The 24,439-nt window shown below is 39.0% G+C and overlaps 1 protein-coding gene across 1 annotated transcript; it reads right to left on the bottom strand.

Moving 5' to 3' along the window:
- Positions 1-1,420: 1,420 nt before the first annotated feature.
- tgfbr2l (transforming growth factor beta receptor-like) lies at positions 1,421-23,610 on the bottom strand. Its single transcript, XM_053328313.1, has 8 exons — positions 23,509-23,610; positions 11,091-11,247; positions 6,762-6,973; positions 5,300-6,048; positions 3,562-3,699; positions 3,285-3,426; positions 2,803-2,930; positions 1,421-1,807 (listed from the first exon to the last, which is right to left on the bottom strand). Exons 1-8 carry the CDS (start codon positions 23,561-23,563, stop codon positions 1,421-1,423), a joined length of 1,968 nt encoding a protein of 655 aa, XP_053184288.1. The 5' UTR covers positions 23,564-23,610.
- Between the last annotated feature and the right edge of the window lie 829 nt (positions 23,611-24,439).

Raw genomic sequence — 24,439 nt, forward strand, 5'->3', positions numbered from 1 at the left:
AATGGAGAAACAGACTATTAACCAACTCAGAAGAAATGAGATCATCAGAAATGGAGAAAAATAAACTTCAGGTCTTCCATGACATCTTAAAAGAACCCCTCAAGAATAAAATGCATCTTATTTCTCTGAACTCATAAATACATTTTTTTTTTTACAACTGTTGGCCCAAGTCCTAACTACTACTCTGATCACCTGAGCGTTACTAAATGCAGTGAATTTTCTGCCCATTTTAGAGACACAATTGTGGCCATCAAAATGAATACTATTCAGGAAAGGCTGGAAAATTCAGATGCACTATGCACTTTCATTTTACATCAGTGGATGTGGAAATAATCAGAAAAGTTCTCTGTGAGTTCAAATCCTCCATCTGTCCAGTCTGGATTCAGGGCCCATCACAGTACAGAAGCAGCTTTGGTCAAAGATGTCCATGTCAATACTGTGGTATTAAATGTTAACAGTAATGTGAAATGAAATGTCCTGACAGGCAGACTAGAACACTAGGTTTGTCTCTATGTTCTTTGGGGCCCTGGATGACTGGTCTAATGTGATGTCCCTCATGATTCTGTCTTAGGCCCAATTCTATTCAGTCTGCAGATGTTACTGTACCACTCTGTAGTGTTACCAGAAATCACAGCATTCATTTTCTTTAACTATGCAGACAAAAACCAGCTGCATATCTCTAAAGGTCCAAATGATTACAGTTCCGTCAATAACTTGATCACATGCATCTCTGACTTACTCAAAGCTTCTTACAACTGAATCAAGCTAAGAGAAAAACTGTTTGACCACCTAAAATCATTTTCACACCAAGGAACAGGTCAAGCACCTTAATGTTATCATTGAGCCTCACCAAAATGATTAGGAATTTGAAACATAACTGAAGTGTTCTTTTATCATTTCAGGAATAATGTCAGACTGTTTCTCTCCCAGGCTGACTAAGAAAAGTTATTGTAACTCTCTTCTATTTGTTGTTTCTCATAGCCCATTCAGACCAACTCTGTATTTTGACCTGATGATGGCACTAGATGGATTACCCAGTTTTAAAAAACATTATCATAATTCCCCGTGAGGGAACATGAATATCTGTACTACAATTTGAGAACAGTCCATCCAATAGTTATATTTCAGTCTGGACCAAAATGGTGGATCACCCGACTAACTGACGGACTGAAATACGACCATCCTCAGAGCCTTGCCAATAGCTTGGAAAAACTCAGAATGCAAAATCACAGCACAAAATTGATTTGATAAAGGTCATTTCTGAGCATTGCATGTTCATTTTTTGTACAAAAACCCAGAGACAAAGTCAGGAGATCACCCAACCCTAACCCTAACCCTTCCATTCACAGAACCAGGCCTTCAGTGCAGCAAATAATGGTAAACTCCATAAAACCAGCAAATATACTAATACAGAGGGTGCTCACACCATAGAACCGGTGAGAACCAGGGAATCATGGGATACCTCTGTACTGTCTCTTTTTGTTTCCTGCTGAGGAACCTGAAAGGAGGAAGATGAGGAGGTTGAGGGAGCAGTGGTGGAGAGGGAATGAGGGGAAACGGGAATGGTTTGAATCTGGCTACTATCCAGTATCTCTGACTCCTTTTCTTTCTCTCCCTCTTCTTCTCTGCCAGCTTCTTGCGTCAGTTCCTCCTCCTCTCCTTCCTCGTGGCCTCCACCTCCCTCATCTTCCTCCTCATCCTCCTGCTGCAGGGCATTGAAGCGCTCCACCACACAGTGAGCTGTCAGTCTGGCCTCGGGGTCGTGGTCCCAGCACTCAGTGATGGTGGAGCAGAAGACACTCATCCCCTGCAGAACAGAAGACTGGAGTTAGAGTAAGCAACTTATGGAAACCCAAATTGGTCAATATACAAAAATGAGTGATAATTAAATAAATAATCACATGTATATTTTGTGTTGGATATGTAAATGAACCAATAATTAATGAAGTAATTATTGAGAAATGATTAAAACTCAACTTATTATCAAGAAATATTATTTTCATTTTCAATTTTATTGGAGTTTGTTTTTAATTCATTGTGAAAAAATATAATTACAAAATAACCATTTCTCTCATTTTGTAACAGGAGTCCAATAACACCTTTAGTTCATGTCACATTTTATTTCATAATGTAATTTTTTAAATCCAGCATCTTTTAACAAGCTTAACAACTGTTATCAAATTTAGCCAGTCAGCTGCTAACTGCTAGCTAGAGACACAACAATGCCAAAGTATTTGTGAAACAACCAACTAGCTGGCATTGTTATTCTTCTAGTTAACATAAGCTAACTAACTCAATCTGTCCTGAGGGAAATTATGAAATTAAATGTAAATTGAAGTGTCATTCTAAAAAATGCCATTATGAAATAGTTTCTTAGAATGAAAATTATGTAATATAATGAAAATAAAAACTTCTCACAATTTATGAATGAATTTATATATTTTACATAATTTATGAAGTAATTTATATAACCAGTTTGAGTCTTTGAGCTCCAGAAGACATTATACAGTCCGTCTGGCTACTAAAAATGCTTTTAAGAAATCCTTCATTCTGAGTGCTGTCAGCATACTGAACACAGCAGAGTGACTGATAAGGTCCAAGCTACACATATGAACTGTTTTTAATGTGGAATGGAACCTTTTATGTTGTATGTCTGCTTTTATGTTGAGCTGTAGATGAATTTCCACCTTGGTAGACATTAAAGCTTTATTCTATTCTATTCTATGAATATATTTTATACAACATATTTTTGAAGATTGACAGTCTTTTCATGTAGTCTGGGTTTACAGTGTGAATTGTGACCTGGTGTTGTGTCCATGCTGAAGGGATGTCAGGACGTCCTCGGTCTCTCAGCACTAAGTCTCTCATACTGTCCACACAGGGCTGCTCACACACCTTGGAGCCAAACGCTGGTTCATAGCTCTTCACCTCTGTATCAACACACACATATGCACAGTTTAGGCTCACATACTATATGTGTTCCAAGAAACTAATATGTTTCACATAGGATAAACTGGAGATAACCCATATTAGAAGGGGCTGAAGCAACTCTGCAGCATTTGAACTTGTTTACGCTCTTTGTTTGGATTTGGATTTTCAGATGTGTAGCTTTACTCTTTTGGTTCACTCTCATATATCTTGTCAGAGTCAACTTTAGCCATAGCACACAGCTTTTTTCAGTACAAAAGCAAAGGGTACACTACCTGCTCTGCACCAAACTGCAAACAGACAGTTTTTAACTAGCTGGTGAACATACAGTAATAGGAAGACAAAGTAGCTCCTACCTCCAATGACATGGCAGCGGGAAGCCATTTCCCAGAGGACCAGAGCCATTGAGTAAACATCTATCTGTTTAAAGGCCTCAAGGTCCTCCAGGTTCACCCTGGACTCAAGTACCTCAGGAGCCATGTAGCGAGCTGTCCCCACCTGGATAAGATTAGACCAATCACATGATGACCAGAACACCAGATGCAGATTCTGCTTTGTAATGTATTCAACAATTTGCTGCATTGCATTGCCTTGGGCTTTTTTTGTCTCTGTTTGTGTTTCTTTGCACTCTACCTGTCCACTGTTGGCATAGTCGTCAACAGTAAGCGAGAGGTCCAGTCTTAATGCCAGACCAAAGTCACACAGAGCACACTCCTCGTTGCCCTTTACCACAATGTTACTGCTCTTTAGGTCCCGATGGGCAACTGGCACCTACAGAAACACAGGCAAAACCAACAAGCACAATCAAAAAGCCTGACTTCATTATAAAATGGTAAGAGATGCAATAAACATCTTATCAATAGTTTTGCAGCAGCTCAAAACAGTGAAAGGGCATAGAACAACTGACAGCACAAAGAACAAGCTTGCAGAACACAAAAACATGTTTTGTCACATTTAGTTCTCATTGAGAGTGATGTGGGTGTTGTGTTGCTCTTTTCTGACCAACTGTTTGGGCAGGAGAGGGATACTCAATTTCTTAATGTTAAGGCCCAGTCACACCACCAATTAAAACAACAACATTTGATCAACCAGTCAGTGATCAACCTAAAGAGCCTGCTTACTGACAGTTAGCTCTGAGAGGTTTTTTCATTTTTTAAGTCTAATCTCAATCTTTGATTGTAATGATGTATAATACACACAAAACAAAAAGGACTGTGCAGAGAAAATAGAAAGAAACATAGATGCACTTATTTACAAAATACATTATCACGGTAAGAAGATAAAATGTGTGTGCTGGAAGTCTCACATGGTGTCTGACTGGCTTTTTTTGAAAGTAACATAGAAAGCCAGGACACATTTGTAAAATTGTCAACATGAAGACTTTGCTTTGTTACCACTGGTTTGGAAAGGGTTTGATCACTGTGTGAACTGTTGTTGGGTTATGAATGTGTTAAAACACATATTGGAAGTGTGAGTATTTGAAGAGGAATGGAATATTCCTGTGCATTGGATGTCACAATTAATCAACTCGCCACTCGCTCATTAAGTTATTCTTCCGTTGAAACATACAGTACATGTACTGTATGTATGACACTACAGGCCATGCTGCAGCTGTGACATTTGCATATGAAATAAGAATGCACCTAAACTTGTGGTTGAGTAAATGAATGACATGAAGCTGTTGGTTGATTTTCAAGTGTGTGATGCATGTCGCCTTAATGAACAAATATAATCGACAGAAAGAAGCAATTGAGGCAAAATCTAATGAGCAAAGGAATGCAAGAAATGCTAAATTGAATCAGCTGCATGGGTGTTGCAGCCATTATATGTCAAAGCCACTTTTTTAAGTTAATAGTTTAGACCCCCCCCCCCCACACACACACACACACACACACACACACACACACACACAAACACACACACACACTTTAACAATGTCGATAATCAGTACATCAGTCTATCCACTGTGTCAGTGCTTCATTATTAAATCCATTCGGCTTGCTCATTGCGAAAAAAACCCAAATAAATTAATTCCACATTTTCACTGCTACCTTACAGTACACACAGGCAGATTCTCTCTCTCTCTCTCTCTCTCTCTCTCTCTCTCTCTCTCTCTCTCTCTCTCTCAAACACACACACACACACACACACACACACACACACACACACACACACACACACAAACACACACACACACACACACACATACACACACACACACACACTCTTCAAGTTATTGAAAGTTATTGAAATTGAAATTGGTGCAGAAATCAACACACTTTAATCTTCTTTCTTTACAATATGTTAAACAGTATGAAAATGGATGATGATTAAAGTCAGCAAAAGGTGGATTAGCAGAGACTGGGTTTACCTTGGGAATACCACTCGGTGTTGTGTCACTATGGAGATGAGCTAACCCCCGAGCGATGCTGCCTGCCATGGCAACAAGTTCCTTCCAGCTCAATATGTTTGCAGTGAGGAAGTCCTGCAGGTTCCCGAGGCTGTGATAGGCCAAAACCAGCCAATACTTCCTGAGGGCCTGGCTGGGTGGGCCCCTCTCTTCAGCTGCAAGGAATCGAACCACATTGTCATGCACCAGCTTGGGATCAGAGAAGATGGAGCACTCATTTCTCCATGAGGCATACTCTACAGCTGGAAACATCTTCACTGCCACAGTTTCATAATTGTTAAGTTCACCCTTCAGCAGACGCGCCTTCCAGACTTCAGCAAAGCGCCCCTTCCCCACCAGGACCTCCAGTTTGATCGGCAGTGGTTCAGGAAGCCGGCCCTGCCAGTGTGTCATGTCACTGATTATGTCATTGTTGAAAGATGGCACCTTGGCATTAGACTCCTCTCCGTCAGCTGCAGTACTCATTACGCTTCCACCTCCTCCAACCTCTTGCTGTGGGCCCAGACCTCCACATGCATGATTCAAAGCCTGGTAGCGCTCTGGGGTGCGTTTGGTGGGCCAGTCAGGGCGTGCAGGAGGGCCAGGTTTGCCAGGGTGGTGTGTGCGGTAGTAGTAGAAGGCAGCGGTGGTGATTAAGGCCACCAGGACAGGAGGCACCAAACTAACCATCACCACCGGGATCACATCTTTACTTTGCAGCTTGGAGAAGCCTAAAGAAGTGGAACGATAAACAGAATCCATTAATGCATCCATCCATTCACCTACGTATCTGCACAAACATTTTTACTTTATTCACCATATTTCATCTACTCATCCATCCAACCATATTTACCTCAGTTTACTAATCTAGTTAGCTATTTTTCCTAAGAGTAACTAAGATCAGTATGACCTGACTGATTGACCTCTGTAAAAAATTATTTGGCTTTTGAATTGAAGAATTCCTGTTGGATTATCACTTGAACAGGTTTTGGTTTTGTTGGACTGATTTAAAGTTACCCAGAGACTGTGAGAGTTTAGGGTTTATGCAGAACTTTTGCACATACATAATTATTATTGCCTTAAGAATTCTATTATTCTTTCTTGGGTTTATAATGGGTTTGAGTGTGTTGCTTAGTGTTGCTGTTGCTTACTAAGCCTGCATCCTGTGTGAGTTTAATTCATACAAAATATTGTGACAAGTCTGGTGGCAACTCCTAAAAAAGTCTAACTGTCATAATGAACCGACTGTCTCGGCCTGCTCTTTGTGAAAGTGCCTTGAAATAACCTCTGTTGTGAATTTGTTTAAATAAAATTGAATTGAAAGAAATGGAATCTTCTCACCATCTGTTTAAATGTATCACTCCATTTACTATTATCTGGTCATCCATCCAACCCTTCATTCATCCATCCATTCCATTATTTTTTCATTCATCCATCTACTCACCATTGGCTCCCTTGTCAAAGATGAGTTTATCATTACATTCGTGTTCTCCCTGGCAGCCACAGACCATCATGGCTCCATCCTCTACAAGCTGTGAAACCATGTGACACTCCCTGGAGGTGAAGTTCAGCAGGAGGCCAGGGTCTACGCCCTCTAGTGGCAGAGTGGGATTGTGACACATTGTGTGCACCGTCATTGTGTCATTGGTCTTCCTCCTGGATGAGCATAAGAACATAAATCTAAATCTATAAAAAAACAACCAACCACCATGACTTAAATAACTGTTAACACTAAAGGAACATCAATAGTCTGTTTTTATTTCTGACTAAGACTGACCACTAAATATACACCTTTGCTTTATAGCTTAACCTTCTCTTCAGCACCACAGCCTGATAGCAGTCAGTCTTGCGATCCTGTTATCATCAATCCCCAAAATACTTGTAATCCTCTACAGGATGTTGCATTCATGTTCCTGATATCACCATATTAACATAAACAGAGACATATTGTAATGAACAGATCAGTTTATATTAATTTTTCTTTATGTTATTAAGCTACATAACAGTTTGAATTTTTATTATAGCTACATCCAAGTCTGAATTATATAATTTACTGTATCTCTCTGTTTATGAGGTTATTCTATTCATTGTGAGAAGTGGGAAAGTGTTTTAAATTGCTTTGAGTTCAGATGATTTTGTCACTGTACAGTCAGGTAGGTGTGTTGACAGTACAAACTTCAAAGTGGGAAAGGACACCATCAAATGCTGTGATCATCATTCCCAGTAAGTGCACAACAGCAATGCTTGATTTGAGACACTATCCTGTTAAAATCAACTTGCTATGCAATTAGTTACAAAGTGTACTCAGTGTACTACATGAAAGTGTACTAATGGAAGTATTCAAATTGAGACACAGCGTGAGACTTCTTCTTGTTGCTGCGAGTTTGCAGCTCAAAGATGATCCTTGTCAACTTTGACCTGATTAAGCCAGCCTTTTCCCGTCTTCTCTCTTCTGTCAGTTCCCTCTTATCATTTGCTAGCAAGCTGGAAGGGTCAGGCAGGCTGGCGTGAACAGGAAATGAGAGGGGTGGGGGGGGGGGGGGGGGGGGGGTGGGAGGGGATCCCCATGTAGTACTGTTATCCAAACAAAAGCACACATTAGCAGAAGAAAGCGATACCAATGGATTTTGCGAGGGTTTGACAGGTTTCAAGTTCCAGACAAGTCACACTCACTGTAGTGCAAACAACAAGCCTTTGAGATTAAACAAGCAAAAGACGAAATTGCTGTTACTTGCTTTTTTTCTGCAACAGTAGCAAATTGAGTGAAATCACTTCAGGATGTTTCATAATGCTGATCAACAACATATTAAGTAGCTTAGTCATACTGTGGTGTATTCTGCTGGATCATGGGATCGTGCTGTAGAAAAACAATGTGTGTGTGTGCACACGTTGATATTCCAACATTTTTATAGGACACTGAAGCATTCAGTGCACATTGTTTTTAAAACAATTCTAAGAGGATGATGTAGTCTTTCTGAAGCAAACTGCAAAAAGTACATTTTTCATACAGATACATTTACTAAGCAAAAAAAGTCGTACCCACCCTAACGTCTGTTTTTAGCTACTTAGGCCTGTGTTTCCTTTTTTTAACATCTCTTTATTCATTTTCAACATTTTACACATAACACAACCTATATAAATAGCTCAACTTAAAATTTTGTCTATGCAACCATGCAGTTTGTAGACAATATAACAGTGTGCATCCTCAGTGACAAAGTAGGTTAAATGGTTTAATATGAATTATTTTTCCAACTAAAAATAAAGCTATACAGTTTGCTGCACTGCTAATCTGTTTGTTTCTATACACAACCACACTATCATATTTGTCTGAAAGTCACATGTTAATTAGCCACTGCTGTGACTGTAATTTAGTATCCAGATATCAGCACCATGACTGCTACCAAGTCAACTAATGTTAGTTTTATTTAGTATACTGTAAGTATAGGTAACAAAATGATATGAAACCAGCTAATTAGTGAAGCATAAATGGGTTTTTTGTCATACAGTTGCAATTAATAGTAACGACACACACTACCAGTTAGCATTTCAATATGTCTATAAATAGGACATTTTTGGTGTCTCATCAGGACTTTTTTTATTTAAAGCATTTCACTTATCATTTCAACCCAAACCATGACATTGTTTTTCTGTGCCTACACCTAACCAGCCATAGCAACAATCTACTAACACTGACCAAGCTATAAGAGCCATAACATTCTCTGAGATGCCCTGGTGTGGAAAATAATGGAGTCTAAAAACCTACATATCACCCACAGTCACTTTTGAGTGTTACAAGCCCGGCAGTATAAGCGCCTGTTGTACTGGAAAAACAGTCACCACTATTCACTCTTTAGCCTTGAATTATTTCATGATCATTTTAACAGCCTCTGCAAAACATCCTATTTACTTTTATCAACACATTAAGAAGAAAACTTTTATTTTAGGGTAAATCTAATAGATGCTAAATTAAATAGAAGTTAATCTAATTGAAGTGAGCCTCAGCATGGTGCCCTGGAGGATTGCATATTTGGAGTCCAGTGTAACATTTTTAAAATGCCCAATCTACTGAGTCACAGCAGCAACAGAGTGTTAGGCTACTTAAAATCACAGGTATTCAAGTCTAATTTAGCTGCATGACTTTGAATGTCTCAGTGGGCTTTACAGTACCCAACCTAGCTCTTTCACATCTAACTGGGTTGGTTCAGTTAAAACAAACTCCTCTGTATTTTCCTGTTTAGTTTGGTTCATTTGTGATGGTGTGAGACTGAAATTGCAAGAAAATCTCAGTCTGATTCAGAGTGGATACTTTATTTCTGGTCTGAAAGCAAACAGGATCTTGCGATAGCAAATATGTGAATTAAGTATAAAGTCAAAAGTCAACATTTTTTGTTAGTGATGTATATACTATATTCATGCAAATAACCCTAACCCTAACCCTAATCATGGTAACAAATATGCATATAGATATTCAGGAGCAGTTTCTTTCCCTCCCCTTTCCCTTCAAACATACTGGCCCTATAATACTTTTTCCCACAGACTTACAATGTGAAAGAGATGTCATCACATCCCCAGCCAAACCACTCATTTCATCCACATAATTCAATTGTTTTATCCCCATTCAAATTATCTGGAGGTCTACACAGGAAGTTAGCTGTCTTGGCCAGAGGAAGTCCCTAGTGAGCATGCTCCATGGGAGTGTAGAATGTGGGGCAGTAAGTTTTCATCCAGGTATTTCTTTTACAGTGAAGTGTATTTTTTGGCTTCATTTCACTGAGCAACTTTCATAGGAATAAACAGGGCCCTGCCTCCAACGCTGTATCCACTTCTTTTTATACATCTATGGTGTGAACCCAGGAAGAGCACTGAGCTGTGAGGCCAATTTGACATAGTGGCCAAACAATGTAATTACCACTTCAGGTTTGTCTCATGGTGCACATTGGCCTAAAAAGCATTTTCCCCTGCACACAATCATTGGAAAAGGAGCAACCGTAAAAGAGACAAATACCGGTAAATGTCCACAAAAGCCACATGATTAAATTAAAATTATTTATAACCATTCAAGTGAATCGAAAGCCAACCAGAAGTCAGCTGGCTCGGAAAGTGGAAGTCTCTAATGCTGTTGTTATTCCATAGACCAACAAGCAAAAAGCATGAGCAACATCAGGGTCATTTTTCAGCAGGAAGTCAATTTTTGGCCTTTTCTGCCACGAAGCAACTTTCATAGGAATGAACAGGGTGCCATCTTTGAGTCCAGTATAAAGTTCTTCTAAATATGACAATGGTGTGACTGCAAACTGGACCAAAAGAAAACAATGTATCATACCTATGTGGGAAAAGCAAATAATTGTGAATGACGGCAGGAATGTTGGGTCTCTTTAAAATTAAACTTGAAGAGTACAGTTTAGACTTGCTCTATCTGTAAAGTGCCTTGAGATGACTTTGTTATGATTTGGCACTTTACAAATAAAGATTGATTGATTGAGGTCATGCAGCACATTACTACACATTACGAGTATATGTATTTTCCTCTTCAGTCAAAAATGATGGACCTGCAGCTGGACCTCGTATACCATAAATAGTCTACTCTCACTCAGTCCTGTGGTTGGAATGTCTTTGTCACCACTAACAAACCACACAAGAGTCTGCTTGGAACCGGACAGTCTTGTTGTAGTTGTTGCATCTATACTAGTCTATAGCAGCCTGAGATCTGGCAATGCTTCGATTTACAGTTTTCACACCAGCTCAAACAAACCAAAGTAAAAGTTTCACTCACCATATTGTGATGCAGATCTCCTCGATGACGTTGCAGAAAGAGGACAGAGTGCAGTTACTAAAGCAGACGCTGTTCTTACACACTGGACTGGACACCTCACACCACTTACACAGGTTGAAGTTCAGATGGCTTAATGACTCGACAGCAACTGGAAGCCCTGCAGGGTTAAAGAGAGAGAGGCTTAGTTTGTCAATATTAGATGAAAGTCAACAGGTGTAGTCATTTTAATTAGATTTAATGTATTAGTACAGATATACTGTACTGTGTACAGTGTAGGACATTTGATATGACATGAATAATTGTACAGACACGGTCAATATTTTGAAGCACAACCTTTGGAGGCAATAACTGCGGTCAAGCACCTTCTGGTTTCTCCACTTCTCCACTGGTAGTTTGGCCTACTCTTCTTGAGTACTCTACTCCAGTTCTCTCAGGTTTGATAAGTGCTGTCTCCAAACTCCAAATTTCTGCTCTTTCCACAGATAATTATGGGATTCAGATCAGGACTAATAGAGGACCACTTCAGGATGGTCCAACTTTTTGTTCTCATCCACTCTTGAGTGCTTTATGATGTATGTTTGGGGTCATTATTGCTGTACATTCATCTCTGTGTTACATTGTCTACAATGTGTCAGGCAAATCACATCATTTCAAAGCAGTTGGTGCAATCAGTGGGTTCTCTCAGAGGGGGGAAATTAATCCACTCAGATTCTTCACAATAGCCAAGCCATGTTGACAGTGTTGAGATTTGAAGAAACAGAGAGTCTGAAATTGAATAATCTATCACAGTTTGTGTTGTACTATCCAATATTTCACCTCCTTATGCCACACAAGAATGTTTTACACACAAATGAGACAGGAGTATAAATGGTACAAATACGTGTCTTAATAAATTGTATTAACGTACCGCCCCATTAACAACCAAATAAACTGTCTGACAGTTATGGCGCTTTTCCACTACACAGTTCCAGCACGACTCGACTCGGCTCGGCTCGACTCGGCTTTTTTTGTGTTTCCACTAGGGATAGTACCTGGTACGTGGTACTTTTTTAGTAGTACTTTTTTCTGAGGTTCCAAGCGAGCCGAGCCGATACTAAATGTGACGTTAACAGACTGCTGGCCACTGATTGGTCAGAAGAGTTGTCGCTGGAAGAGTCAAGAATCAAACCCGGCATTTTTAAATACCGGCAACAGTGTTACAGCCATACGGCTCAATTTTGTTGCTTTGTGTGTGACAGAATACAGCAGCAAGTACACCATCGCCTCCATGTCCTCCATTGTTTATGTGTTTGTGTCGCGTATAAAACAAAGTCACGGTAGTTTCAGAGCCGTGCTATGATGACCCCGCCCACGTTGAGTAGGTACCTTTTTGTAATGGAAAAGATCGTTCCTGGAACCGTGTCAAGTCGAGTCGACACGAGTCGAGCCGAGTAGTGCTGGAACTTTGTAGTGGAAAAGCGGCATTAGAAACCTCCCCAATAACTCTTTATTGAATGAACTGATGTTCAATCCTGAAAATAAAATGCCAGGGAGGAGTAAAAAGCCCAGAATAGAGATAAGGGGCCCTATTTTAATTTTAATCTGTAGCGCATTACGTGAATCTGGTGGCGCAAGTACCTTTTGGGCGGATTTCTTGTTGATAAAATCACTAAGTGGCAGCGGAGTGTCTTTCTTCCAGAAGCAGATGTTGTTCTGATATTCCATTCTCCACTAAAACACCAACAACTGGCTTTTTGCTCCATATTTTGCAGCTGCACACCACACAGACATTGTGGCGCTTTGTTTTTATTTATTTATCTTTTAATTTTTGGTTGTCTTTAAAATCATTTTGTTCAGTCATAGAGTAACAGGTAAACTCAGCAGGGTTTTAATTGTTGAAAGTATCTAAACCTGATCCATGTCATCTCAATAATATGAGTTAAATATTGTTCAAAAACTGTTATGTTATAACCCCTCATACAGTTGTTAGGACTGTGCACAGCTGAGGGCAAACTAACGAAGAGGCACATGCATTGCGCCTGCAATCCGCTGTGGGCCGACCGCAAGATAGCGCCCGAAGACTAGAACAGTATTCATAGAGCTAGCATCTTCTCTGTCGGCTGTGGGTTAGCCATTAGTTTGCCAGCCGCAACTACTGCAACTTTCTTTCTTAATTGTCATCTTTGTTAACTACTGATGAAGGGATATGTGATGTAGGAAGTTCAGGGATTAGTCAGTTTGGCTCATGCATTGCGGTTTGTTTAGTGAGAGTTACCAGTTGTAGTCATTTCATTTGTGATTTAGTTCCCCAGCTTTGTGCTGCATCAAACATACTTGAATGCAAACACATAGCTTACCATGACAGAGCACATAGTTGTCTCCTCTCTTTAATTATCTCTTTAGTAAATAACTTGAGTTTTGATAAAGTCAGAATTCTGAGAAAAAAGTCAGAACTCACTTTTTTTTCCACAGTGGCCCTAATCCTCTTCCGTAGTCTCTTTGAGCGTCCAACATTTATGTAACAAACCTGCATTGTGCACCTGGTAGCCTATTATAACAGTCAGACATCTGATTAAGAACCAAGCCCAAGTCATTTCATTCATCAAATTGTATCTTTATAATTTGGATTCCAAGGTGCATCAACAGCAGAGTTAGGCTGCGTTCACACTGCAGGCAAATCTGATTCAAATCTGTTTCCTTCTCAAATCTGATGTTTAGTCCTGACTGTCCACACTGTTTTTAGCAAGTGTCCAAATTGGATTTGGCTCTGTTCAGACTGGGCCACATTAATGACCAATCTGACAGGTTGCCGTGGCAACGTTGTCAGAGCGGAGGCGTCATCTAGCGTGTATTGTGTGATGTCATATAATTGCTACAGCGACAGCAACAACAAACCCTCGAGCTTCACTTGAACTGAGCCATCCTACCAAAGATTAAGAATATGGTTTGGTCCTCTGTCCATGGACTGATGTTTTCCATGTCCTCCGTTGCCTCCAGTGATATCACCTAGCAACAACAACTGGAATAAGCGCGAGTCTGGTGTCGCATAGAGTGACGTAGCGTAGAGACGTAGAGAGACGTCACGGACAGTCAAATCCGATATGAGTGTTTGGAGCTGTTCAGACTCAGACACATCTGTCCAAATGAGATTTGAAACTACCTCCCAAAGGTGGTTTCAATCTGGTTTGCAAAAATCAGGTCTCATGTGATTTATGACTTTTCAGACTTCGTAAGAGTCATCTGGTTCCAATCTAGATGGGCTAAAAATCGGATTTTGGCTTGCAGTGTGAACGCAGCCTAAAGGTTCCTCAGCAGCTTGCAGCTGGTGTTTGTTTTCTCTCTTTCAGCTACAGTAGCAATGTCATTTTTTATATAAAGTCTTAATAAAAAGAGCTTATTATACAGTGTGTAAAATACAGAGGTCTTACACTTCTGAGCCCTCAATCAACTCTTTGGACCTGCAAAAAAATGTATTTCTATTCATCTTTACTGTGGAGTTAAATTGCTTCTTTAAATGTTAAAAGGTGAGGAGACAGGAAGAAACAGTCATGTATGATATTAGTTCATCTGTTGCTTAATAAATAATAATTCCTTATACACATAGTGAAAAACTAAAATACAATTTTAGAAAACTGGATTAAAACATTTACAATTTTTTATTATTTATTTTTTTAATAGAAAATTGAATTGATAAGCATTACACAGACACATTGTTTCAACATTTTTGTGGTTGCCATGGTTGCAGAGGAAGGCGCAGTGGAAAATTGAAAAAAGTTGAATCATCTTTAACACAAATGGCAGTAAGAAATGCTGAGTGGCAGCGAGCCTCCCTCTCACTGTCGCCTTCATTGTTTTCAATGTTAACAGTCACTGGTAATGGTCACTCCTTGCTGCCTGTAGGCATCTAGGCTAGAAGTAGTTTTACATTTTGGGAATTCACTTTCTTGCTCAAAGTCAGACTATGTTTACATCATCATTTTTGAGAAGAAAATGCTGGCTTAGACTAGAATGAACACCAAAATGGAGGAAAGCTTTTTAGCTGGCTGACTTAGTGTAAACATACTCTCAGAGTAAATGGCAACATATCCTACTGCATCTACTCTACCACATATAGGATCTCATGTAATAAATGTGACGTGTATCCCTTTAAAAATGATTAAAGTTGTAAAACTGTCAGCATGCGTCCTCCACAGTACCAAGAATCTGCCAAACTAGCTGGAGCAAACAGTCAGAGCATACTTTACTCTGAAAGCTCAAAACTTTGTTTTGTGTTGTCACATCTGTAAACAAAACACAAGTGTTTTTTCATTGTGCGGTTATATACTTGAATATTTGTGTGTACTGTGTGGTTGTGTGTATTTCTCTGTAGAGCATGTGGCTATGTATGTGTACTACACTCTATATTTGTTTGTTGGAGTTGAAGTATGTGCATGTGTATGTGTGATGCTCTGCCACATCATAACAACACCAGTGATCAGACCTACATAACACAGAAATGACATGAGTAATCATGGTGTTGCATGGATATCTGCATAAACATACATTGGAATACACACACAAATCTGACCACATTGCATGATAATTATATATACTTTATACACATACAGGATTGTACACATCAAGACACAACATCTCTCTCTCTCTCTCTCTCTCTCTCTCTCTCTCTCTCTCTCTCTCTCTCTCTCTCTCTCTGTGTGTACACACACACACACACACACACACACACACACACACACAGCAAAAGTTGTTCCAGATGTTTCTTACAGAGTTGAAGACAAAGGAAGAAGAGAACTAAAAGAGCTGGAGAAGCAAAAAGTTCACTGTAATTAGAATCAGCAGAGGCTTTGTGTGTGTATGTGTGTGTGTGTGTGTGTGTGTGTGTGTGTGTGTGTGTGTGTACACACAGAGAGAGAGAGAGAGCGTTAAACAAAAGAGTCGCTGCATGTGTTGTGTATGTTTTTGTTAGAGACTGACAGCAAGTTCTAGTTCAGATGTGTGTAACACAGTATGTATATGTGTGTGTGTGTGTGTGTGTGTGTGTGTGTGTGTGTGTGTGTGTGTGTGTGTGTGTGTGTGTGTGTGTGTGTGTGTGTGTGAAAGAGAGAAAGAGAGAGAGAGAGAGAATTTTATTTCCTCCAGGAATAAATTGAAGCCAGAAGTGAACTGCTTTCAGAGCCAAGTTAGTTTCCAACACTCCGCCCTCAAAGGCTCATGGGAAATCTAAGCACTGCATGCTGCCTTGAGAGGGCCCTCCCTATCAGTACTGCCGGTTTATTTAACACACACAAACACCCTCTCTATCTTTCTCTTTCTCTTTCTCTCTCTCTCTTTCTCTCTCTCTCACACACACACACACACACACACACACACACACACACACACGAGACTTCCATTTTATACATGCTAAAGATACACACTAAAATATTTAAGATGGACAAACATACACATCAAACATTTACAATCATTTCTGAATATTTACTATAATTTTATTTCCTCAGCTGATGCTACAGGAACTTTATATTGTTTCATGCTCTGCTGTCAATCAGTTTAAAGGAATAGTTTGATATTTTGGGAAAAACTCTTATATGCTTTGCCTAGAGTTCCAGAGAGTAGTAGAGTAGTATCAATGTTAAAGACAGCATCAGTCTTTACCACAATTGATATTCAAGTGATAAAGCCCTCTAGTGGCCATAGGAATGATGAGTCTCATCCATTGAGAGCAATAATGAGTCCAAATTAAACGTTGTTTGACCATGCACTCCAGAATCACCCATATGACATTTTCTAATCTGTCTGTGCATGTTTTATTACATTACATCACTGTGGTTTAAGGTCCGGTTTATGCACAGAAACCTCTTGGTTAGGTTATGGAATCATCATTATGGAATTATCATTGTTAGCGTCAAATGATTGAATTGTGGTGTGTGTTACAGTTACTGCTAAGTTAGGTAACCTTCGTCAAGGCCACAGTAAACATCACAACAATTGTGTTCTGACTTGGAAATGAACAGCAGTCTCCTACATTGACGTCCATTAGATCCCCTTAAGCCATCCACCCAACATGTGAGCGTAAGGAACAGGTTAACGAGCCATGATGTCATCAAAAGCAGTGCTAGGCTAGACTTTGTTTTTTTTAGAGTTTTCCCATTTTGTAATGTGAAAGTTGCTAACTCACCTTAATGTTATTCTTATATATTTTGTTCCATCGTATCCATCTTTATTCTACATCAGCTTCTACAACTGTCCTGCATAGTAATATTTGAAGATTTTGTCATTTTAATAATTATGTTTGTGGCAATGCAAAAAGCTTTCTTTGAAATGTATGTTGCTCAATGTCTCTTTTTATGGCTGACGGCTTTTTAAGTGCTTCTCAGTTATCTAGACTTTGTAAAGTGTAACTGTAAACTGAAGTCAAATTAATTGATGGAGAGGAACAGAGCGTGTGATTAAGAAGCAGCCTATTATCGCAGATCTAACAAAGAACGAGTGTATCTGAAATGTCTTATGAATAGCTGCATACACACACACACACACACACACACACACACACACACGCACACACACACACACACGTGCACACACAGAGTGACTTCTTGGTGCAGCCTTAAGACACTGGAGAAGAGAGAGACTGGCACTGAAAGAAAGTTAGTGTGTGTGAGTGTGTGTGTGAGTGTGTTTGACACAGAGAGCAAGAAAGAGGCATTTTATTTTTGCTAATGAGGACAGTGAGGTGACATGAAGATGGCCTGATGAGTGTTTCCTCACACACACACACACACACACACACACACACACACACACACACACACACACCACCTGTGTTGTCGACAGTTGCTACTGCCAGCCTATCTTTCTAAATAGAGTTTGCCTTTGATCATGACCATCATATCATTTCATTTTAAATTGAATTTATATTGAGTTTAGACAGAAACAAATTGACAAGCACATGCTCAATTGTGAAAAGTACATAATCATATGTGAAGTGTGTCAGCCACTACACTCCTCACACAGAATTGTATTGATGATTCCATTAGTTAAAGCCCCACTGTCACTCTCCAGATGACATGTTGTCTAAATAAGTCACACTCCAACAAACAAACCTCCAAATGAGTTCATCAGGACGGAAACTGCTGACAACAAATACGGAAAATAACAACACCAAATCTCTATCTGAAAGCAAGTAAAACACCTGGCAGGAGTCCTGGTTTGAAATAATATCACAGAAGGTGAGCATGATTTGAGAGAAGGAGCTCTGGGTGTCACTGACTCTCTGCACTGGAGTAACAGAGAGCCTTCCTGCCCTGGTGTGCATCATGTGGGCTGACCCGCAATGGTCAAACTTTTTTTTTTTTTCAGATAATGACATTGAAACAACACAGAAAGGCGTAATGTTGCTTGTGTAATGTCAATATGACATATTATTATTTTCATAGTCTACTTTTGCTGGGAACCATGAAAAAATAAGAGAAATAATAGAAAAAAATAGGCAAGACCCCAAAACTGTAGATGATGGTGGGTCATGTGAGCTGTGTTGCTGCTGTAATCTGTTAATATGGAAATGGAAATCAAGAGGTTCTGCGACACACACATGCTGGTGCAAACTGTGTGCCCTGGCTCTGACACACTTACATACAGCTCCAGTCAATCACAATTGCTCTGAGTCTCTAGCAGTTTTCTCTTTACTAGGCCATGGATTTCACATCATCAAGACTTATTAAAGAGAGATAAAAGCTCTTCAAAATAACAAGCTTGTTAGATTGATCTCTAATATAACATTAAGTTCACAAAGTTTTGCACCATCATCATTTTCAAACCATTCATTTTGTGGAGAAGTTTTCTCCGATATAGTATGTTCAGTAAATCTGGATGGTGACACACAGCTAATAAGCTACAATGTTAAAATGACCCAATTTTGGACTCTGACTCTCTGTTCCCCGAAAATACAGTGAGGATAACCTGCTATTGGACAATGGCACACATTTGCACCTCCATGAGAGAAGCAGTTCCATTGATATTAATTGATTTCACAGCACAGTTTTGCAGTTTTGAATACTGATCTGACTACGCTTTAAAGCTGCTATCATCCAACTGTCCTGCCAATGGTTTCTATTTCATTGGTCAAGAACCTGAAGCTCAGTGCTTACATCATCATGCCCATACATACATACTTATCTTAGCAATGCATCCAAAGATCGCAATCTGATTCAAATTGGGTCATTTCAATCTCTGTATGGTATGGGGCTGTTTCTCAGGGTTTGGACTAGCCCTCACAGTCCCAATGAAGTGAAATCTTAATACTAAAGCATCTGGTGATTTTTTAGACAATGCTGGGCTTCCAACTTTAGGGAAGGCCATTTCTGTCTCAACATGACAATGTCCCCATATACAAAGACAGCTCCATAAACAATATGATTTCTCCAGGTTTCTGAGGAAGAACTTGACTGACTTACACAGAGCACTGACCAACACCTTTAGGATGAACTGGAGCACTGACTGTGAGCCAGAACTTATCACCCAACATCTGTGTTGGACCTTGCTAATGCTCTTGTAGCAAATCCCTGCAGCCAGGTTGCAACATCTGGTGTAGAGGCTGCAGCTAGAACAGTAGAGGATGTAATAGCAGCAGATTAATAAACAATGGGTCTGGAGTTCAACTATCACATAAGTGTAATGTTCAAGTGTCCACATCGTTATTTGTATTGTTTGCACTGTATGTGTGTGTAGTGTGGCTAGTATATGATGATTTTGTAAACAAACATGAACTGCATCAATACTGTAAAGTATTGTGTAGGTTGGAATGTTGTTTATTTGTCTAGGATCAGTTCAGGTAGATGCTACATCAACCAACACACAGGTACGTATGGTGAGTGTGAGTGCTGATCACAATCTAGATGGGAAGACAAGTAGCAGTAGTATATAAATACATAAATACTGATTATGAAAATGATGGACTTGTAGAAATGTTGTAGTAATTTACTGGAACATTTCTAACATCATCCTGAAAACTCTTCCTCATTTGGCGGCCATATTCGTGAACATCTGATTGTGTTTTGTAACTGCTGCAGGAGAACACTTCATCACTGACTCATTAGTTCAGTTTTTCAGTTTGTTGTTAATTATCTCCTAAACTAGCTAAAACTGTGTCGTTGGTAACACATCTTATTACATAGCCTAATGTGTTTCTCATGTGATTTCTATCATGGGTGTTGTTACATTATTTGAACTTACCATTGTGAAATTGTAGAAACACATTTTTGTGGCTTTGGTTTGACATTTGTTGACAATGTTGGTCAGTTGGTCCACCACTTTAGTCCAAACTGAAATAACATCTATTGAGTGCCATAAGATTTGGTAGATATCCAAGTTGCCCATGATTAATGACTTTGGTGACCATCTGACATTACATCTAACACCACCTTCAGGTCAAATTTTACACTTCTCAAGTAAAATATCTCCACATGTACAGGATGGACTGACACTAAATTGTGTAAAGACAGTCATGGTCCCCAGATGATGTATCCTTATGGACTTTATCCTTTGAAGTCCTAAGGATACATATTACTGTGTGTTGGTGTTCTTGTTAATGTAATAATTGCCCTTTGTCAGATATAGAGCTTCAAGAGGACTTGCTGATTAATTAGTTTTCAACATATCTTCTTATAAACCAAGTATTTCACAGGAGCTAATGTTAGCATGTTCAAGTTATTTGCCAGTGATGAGGCTCCTGGCTAACTAGCAAGCTAACAGTTAGTTTGGGCTAACTGAGCTGACATCACTGATACTGAAGACAACAAACCAAGCCAGTAATCTTGGTGAAGTCATGGACTCAGACCTAAATTTTAAAACAAATGGACATACACACATCTTAAAATGGTAATGCTAATTAAAGACTGTGTAAAGTGAATTCAGACATTTTCTTCTAAACACATTAAATAGGTGATAAATGTATTTCTAAAAAAGGTGTAAAAAGCATTTCAACCATTTAGATTTGAATTGTGGAGCTAGGCTTCACAAACTGTGTTTCAACATTTCTGTGTTCAGGATTTAGTGACTAGCATAAACCCGCCCCTGCTGCGGTAAAGGTATAAATACATTCAGCACACACTACTACTACTACAGTCTACAGTTAGCCAGTTAGCTGAGTTAGCCGCCGAGCTAGCAGCAGAAAACTCTCAGACATAGCGTCCATGTTTCTGGTAGAGGTGGTGACTTTGATTGACAGGTGACACTTGGTAGGGGGCGGGGTTTCAGTGAACTCGGCGGGCACTCCCACAGCGTTTGGGAGCAGAGAAAGAGGCTGATTTTTACACAACTTTGAAGCCTGATTTCATATATTTGGTGATTTTTTTAATCATTCAAATTTGGCAGGGTGGTTAACAACACACTTTCCTGTGGTATGTCAAACTCAGAACACATATTTATTCTTACTTTACACAGCTTTTAAAGATGTATGTGACAGTGAGACAGAAAAACTGCAATCTTTAGTATGGAGTACTAAAATGGTCTTTTCAGAGGTGAAACTGAAAGTGAGCACACATAAAATGGTGAAGTAGAGTATATAAGTCAAAGATGGTACAGAAACTGTGTCTGTAAAAGTAAGATATACTAACTGAATATTAATATATTCATATTAATTGTGATGTTTGTTTTTGTTTTCCAACAGGAGGTTAATTTACAACCTTTGGTAGAAATGAATGATTTGTTGGTATGTGGTGGTTGTTCTTACTGCTTGCTTACTAAATATATACCGCATGACAAAAACTGAGCTTGCCAGTGTAACTTCAGGGGATCAGAGATGTTTACACAGTTTTTATACTTTTCAGTTACTACACAGTTGTATTAATGGTATTTCTGCACTCACACACTATTTTGTCAGGAAATCAAATTATACAAACTACTTATTCACACATACAGCTCTTCTGACTGACTTTGCTCACAGAAGAAAAAAACAACAGTTGAGTTGGGTCACAAAACCAACTGATAAGAATGAATTTCCTGGGAGATTACGCTCTTTGGGTAAATATTTGCAGCTTAATTTAGCTTTTTTTCAAGGCGATGACGGCACAAATGTGGACTCACACCTAAGGGTACAATATATTGTTTGTACAGAGAACTGTTTAAAGATTTTAAAAAACAAAACAATAAACAAAAAACACATTTTTCCTTGTGACATTCTGGTATAAACAGAGCTGTCAAACTAAAATGAGGTCTGATATGAAAATAAAACTGAACACTTTTGTCATAATGAAGCTTGAGGATTCAGAGGTTTGGAGATTTGTATATTGGACATGATTTGTGTAGATACCTTACACACTAAAAATCACTGGGTTCAAATTTGACCCATTTGGGTCAAATTGACATATTTTGACCCAGTGTTATACACAATAAGCTTTAGCTAAACACTGTCACAAATGCATTATTTCTTGGACAACAGTTATTAACATTCAATAACTAACTGTTAAATGTAAATTCAAAAAGAGCAGAGCAGATTATAACAAACTCTAGTTTGGGTAAGTAATCCCACACTAAAATAAAAAATAAGACTTAAACTGTGGCTTTCTGGGTTACATTAATAACAACTGTGTTAGTGTGATTTTTAGTGTGTAGGACTATTAAGCTCCAAGTTAGAGATAATCGCAATTCAAGTTTTTCCATTTAATAGAAACTTTACACTTCACTACATTTCAGGGGTAAGGTTAGGGTTACTTTGCACTCGTTTGACAGAAGACTTCATGTGATCATTTCATAAATATGACGCAGGTGTTACTAATGTAATTATCCAACTATATAAAGATGCTATTATCTCCACATTAAAGCACTGCTTACATGTTAATGCATCAATAGTAATGATTTAATGAATATAGTAGTATAGCACTGACAGGGGACATTCTGCAAAGTGACTACTTTTGATACTTGAAGTACAATAAATATTGTTGCTTAAGAAAACGTTTTCTAAAGAAACATCCTGAATGCAGAACGTTTACTTGTAAAAGCATGGAGCAGGCTCTTTTAAACATTGCTGCTTTTAGTGGAGTAAAGGATCTTAACTTTTCAACCACTGTAAAATAGTCCAGAGTTGGCTCCCTTTGTAAAAAAGTTTAGTTAATCAAACTTCAGAAACAAAAATGATTTTACTCCAGGGCCTGCCACTATCACTATCAATCTCAATGTAGCATTTAGCCAGTAAAAGAAAGAAAGAAAGAAAGAAAGAAAGAAAGACAGAAAGAAAGAACCTAAAGAAAGAAATTGATGCAGGACTGCCGTGACGTCTGGGTCGTCAGATAGTCTTTAGGCTCAACTACTATTTCAACATTTCCACCCTCAGATTTCTGTGTCTTCCCCCACTCCATCCCTTCTGTCCGGCCCTCCGAAAATCCGCAAACAGCTCGGAGGAATAGAAAGAAGACTCAGAGAGAACCAGAGAACAGGCAGCACTCACAGACAGTCAGAAGGACGACGATCCCGGCCCAAAACGTCCAGCACCGAGCCATCATCTGCGGGCAAAGTCAGCCGGAAAAACACACAGGCGCTCGGTCTGTCGGTCGGTCTTCGGCCACTGGAGCAACGGAGGGACGCTCATGTATGCAGAGAGAGAACTCCAGATGTTTTTCATCCAGATGTGATTTAGCCCCGCCCACAGCTGTTGCCTCTCTGCCAGTGTGTTTCCACTGAGGAGCAGGTCTGATTCTACATGTGTGTTTCTGCTGTCATGGCTGTTACTCAGAGTGACTCTTTAAGCTGGAGTATATGATATTCATTTTATTTAATTATAAGTAGAGTGAATACTCTGTCCTACTCTTACACTGCAGCCACACGTCCTCATCCTCAATTCCTTTTCTTTTGTAAAAGTGAAACATAGGCTACTGTTTGAAAAACAAGGGACTGTAGATGTAAATTAGCTTTGAGTTTAGTCTGATACCCTAAATTAAATGGCAAAAGTTTAATATTGTACATGGTCCTTTTACAAGTAAATAAAAATAAATAAATAAATAAACTTAAAGCATGAAGCCAAATATTTGCATATGTTTATGTACCATCCATTTCTATAGCCTAGTAAGTGTCCAAGCTGTTATAGCCTAGTTGCAATTAAAGTGTTTTTATTATTAAATTAAATTCTTATTCATCACCTATACTGTAATATAATACTACAGTAGTTTCAGCGTTGGCAATAGCATAGTTACATGAACAACTTAATAGGCAAAGCAACAGTATCAAATGAGCAGTGTAATTTAGTGTTTTTGAAAAGAAGAAGAGATTAGTATACTGTTGTATACTGTATGTATGATAATATAGTTTAAAACGTAGGCTACTATATTATTGTATTTACTGTTTTGTACCATAATAACACTAACAACTGACACAAAAATGAC

The sequence above is a fragment of the Scomber japonicus genome, chromosome 11, assembly GCF_027409825.1.
Source record: "Scomber japonicus isolate fScoJap1 chromosome 11, fScoJap1.pri, whole genome shotgun sequence".
NCBI classification, from domain to species: Eukaryota; Metazoa; Chordata; class Actinopteri; order Scombriformes; family Scombridae; genus Scomber; species Scomber japonicus.

Coding starts and splice junctions, on each gene's coding strand:
- tgfbr2l (XM_053328313.1), bottom strand. CDS start 23,563: ATGATGGCTCGGTGCTGGACGTTTTGGGCCGGGATCGTCGTCCTTCTG. Junction 11,248..23,508: donor CGTCGTCCTTCTGACTGTCT/GTGAGTGCTGCC, acceptor TTAACCCTGCAG/GGCTTCCAGTTGCTGTCGAG. Junction 6,974..11,090: donor GAGATCTGCATCACAATATG/GTGAGTGAAACT, acceptor ATGCTCATCCAG/GAGGAAGACCAATGACACAA.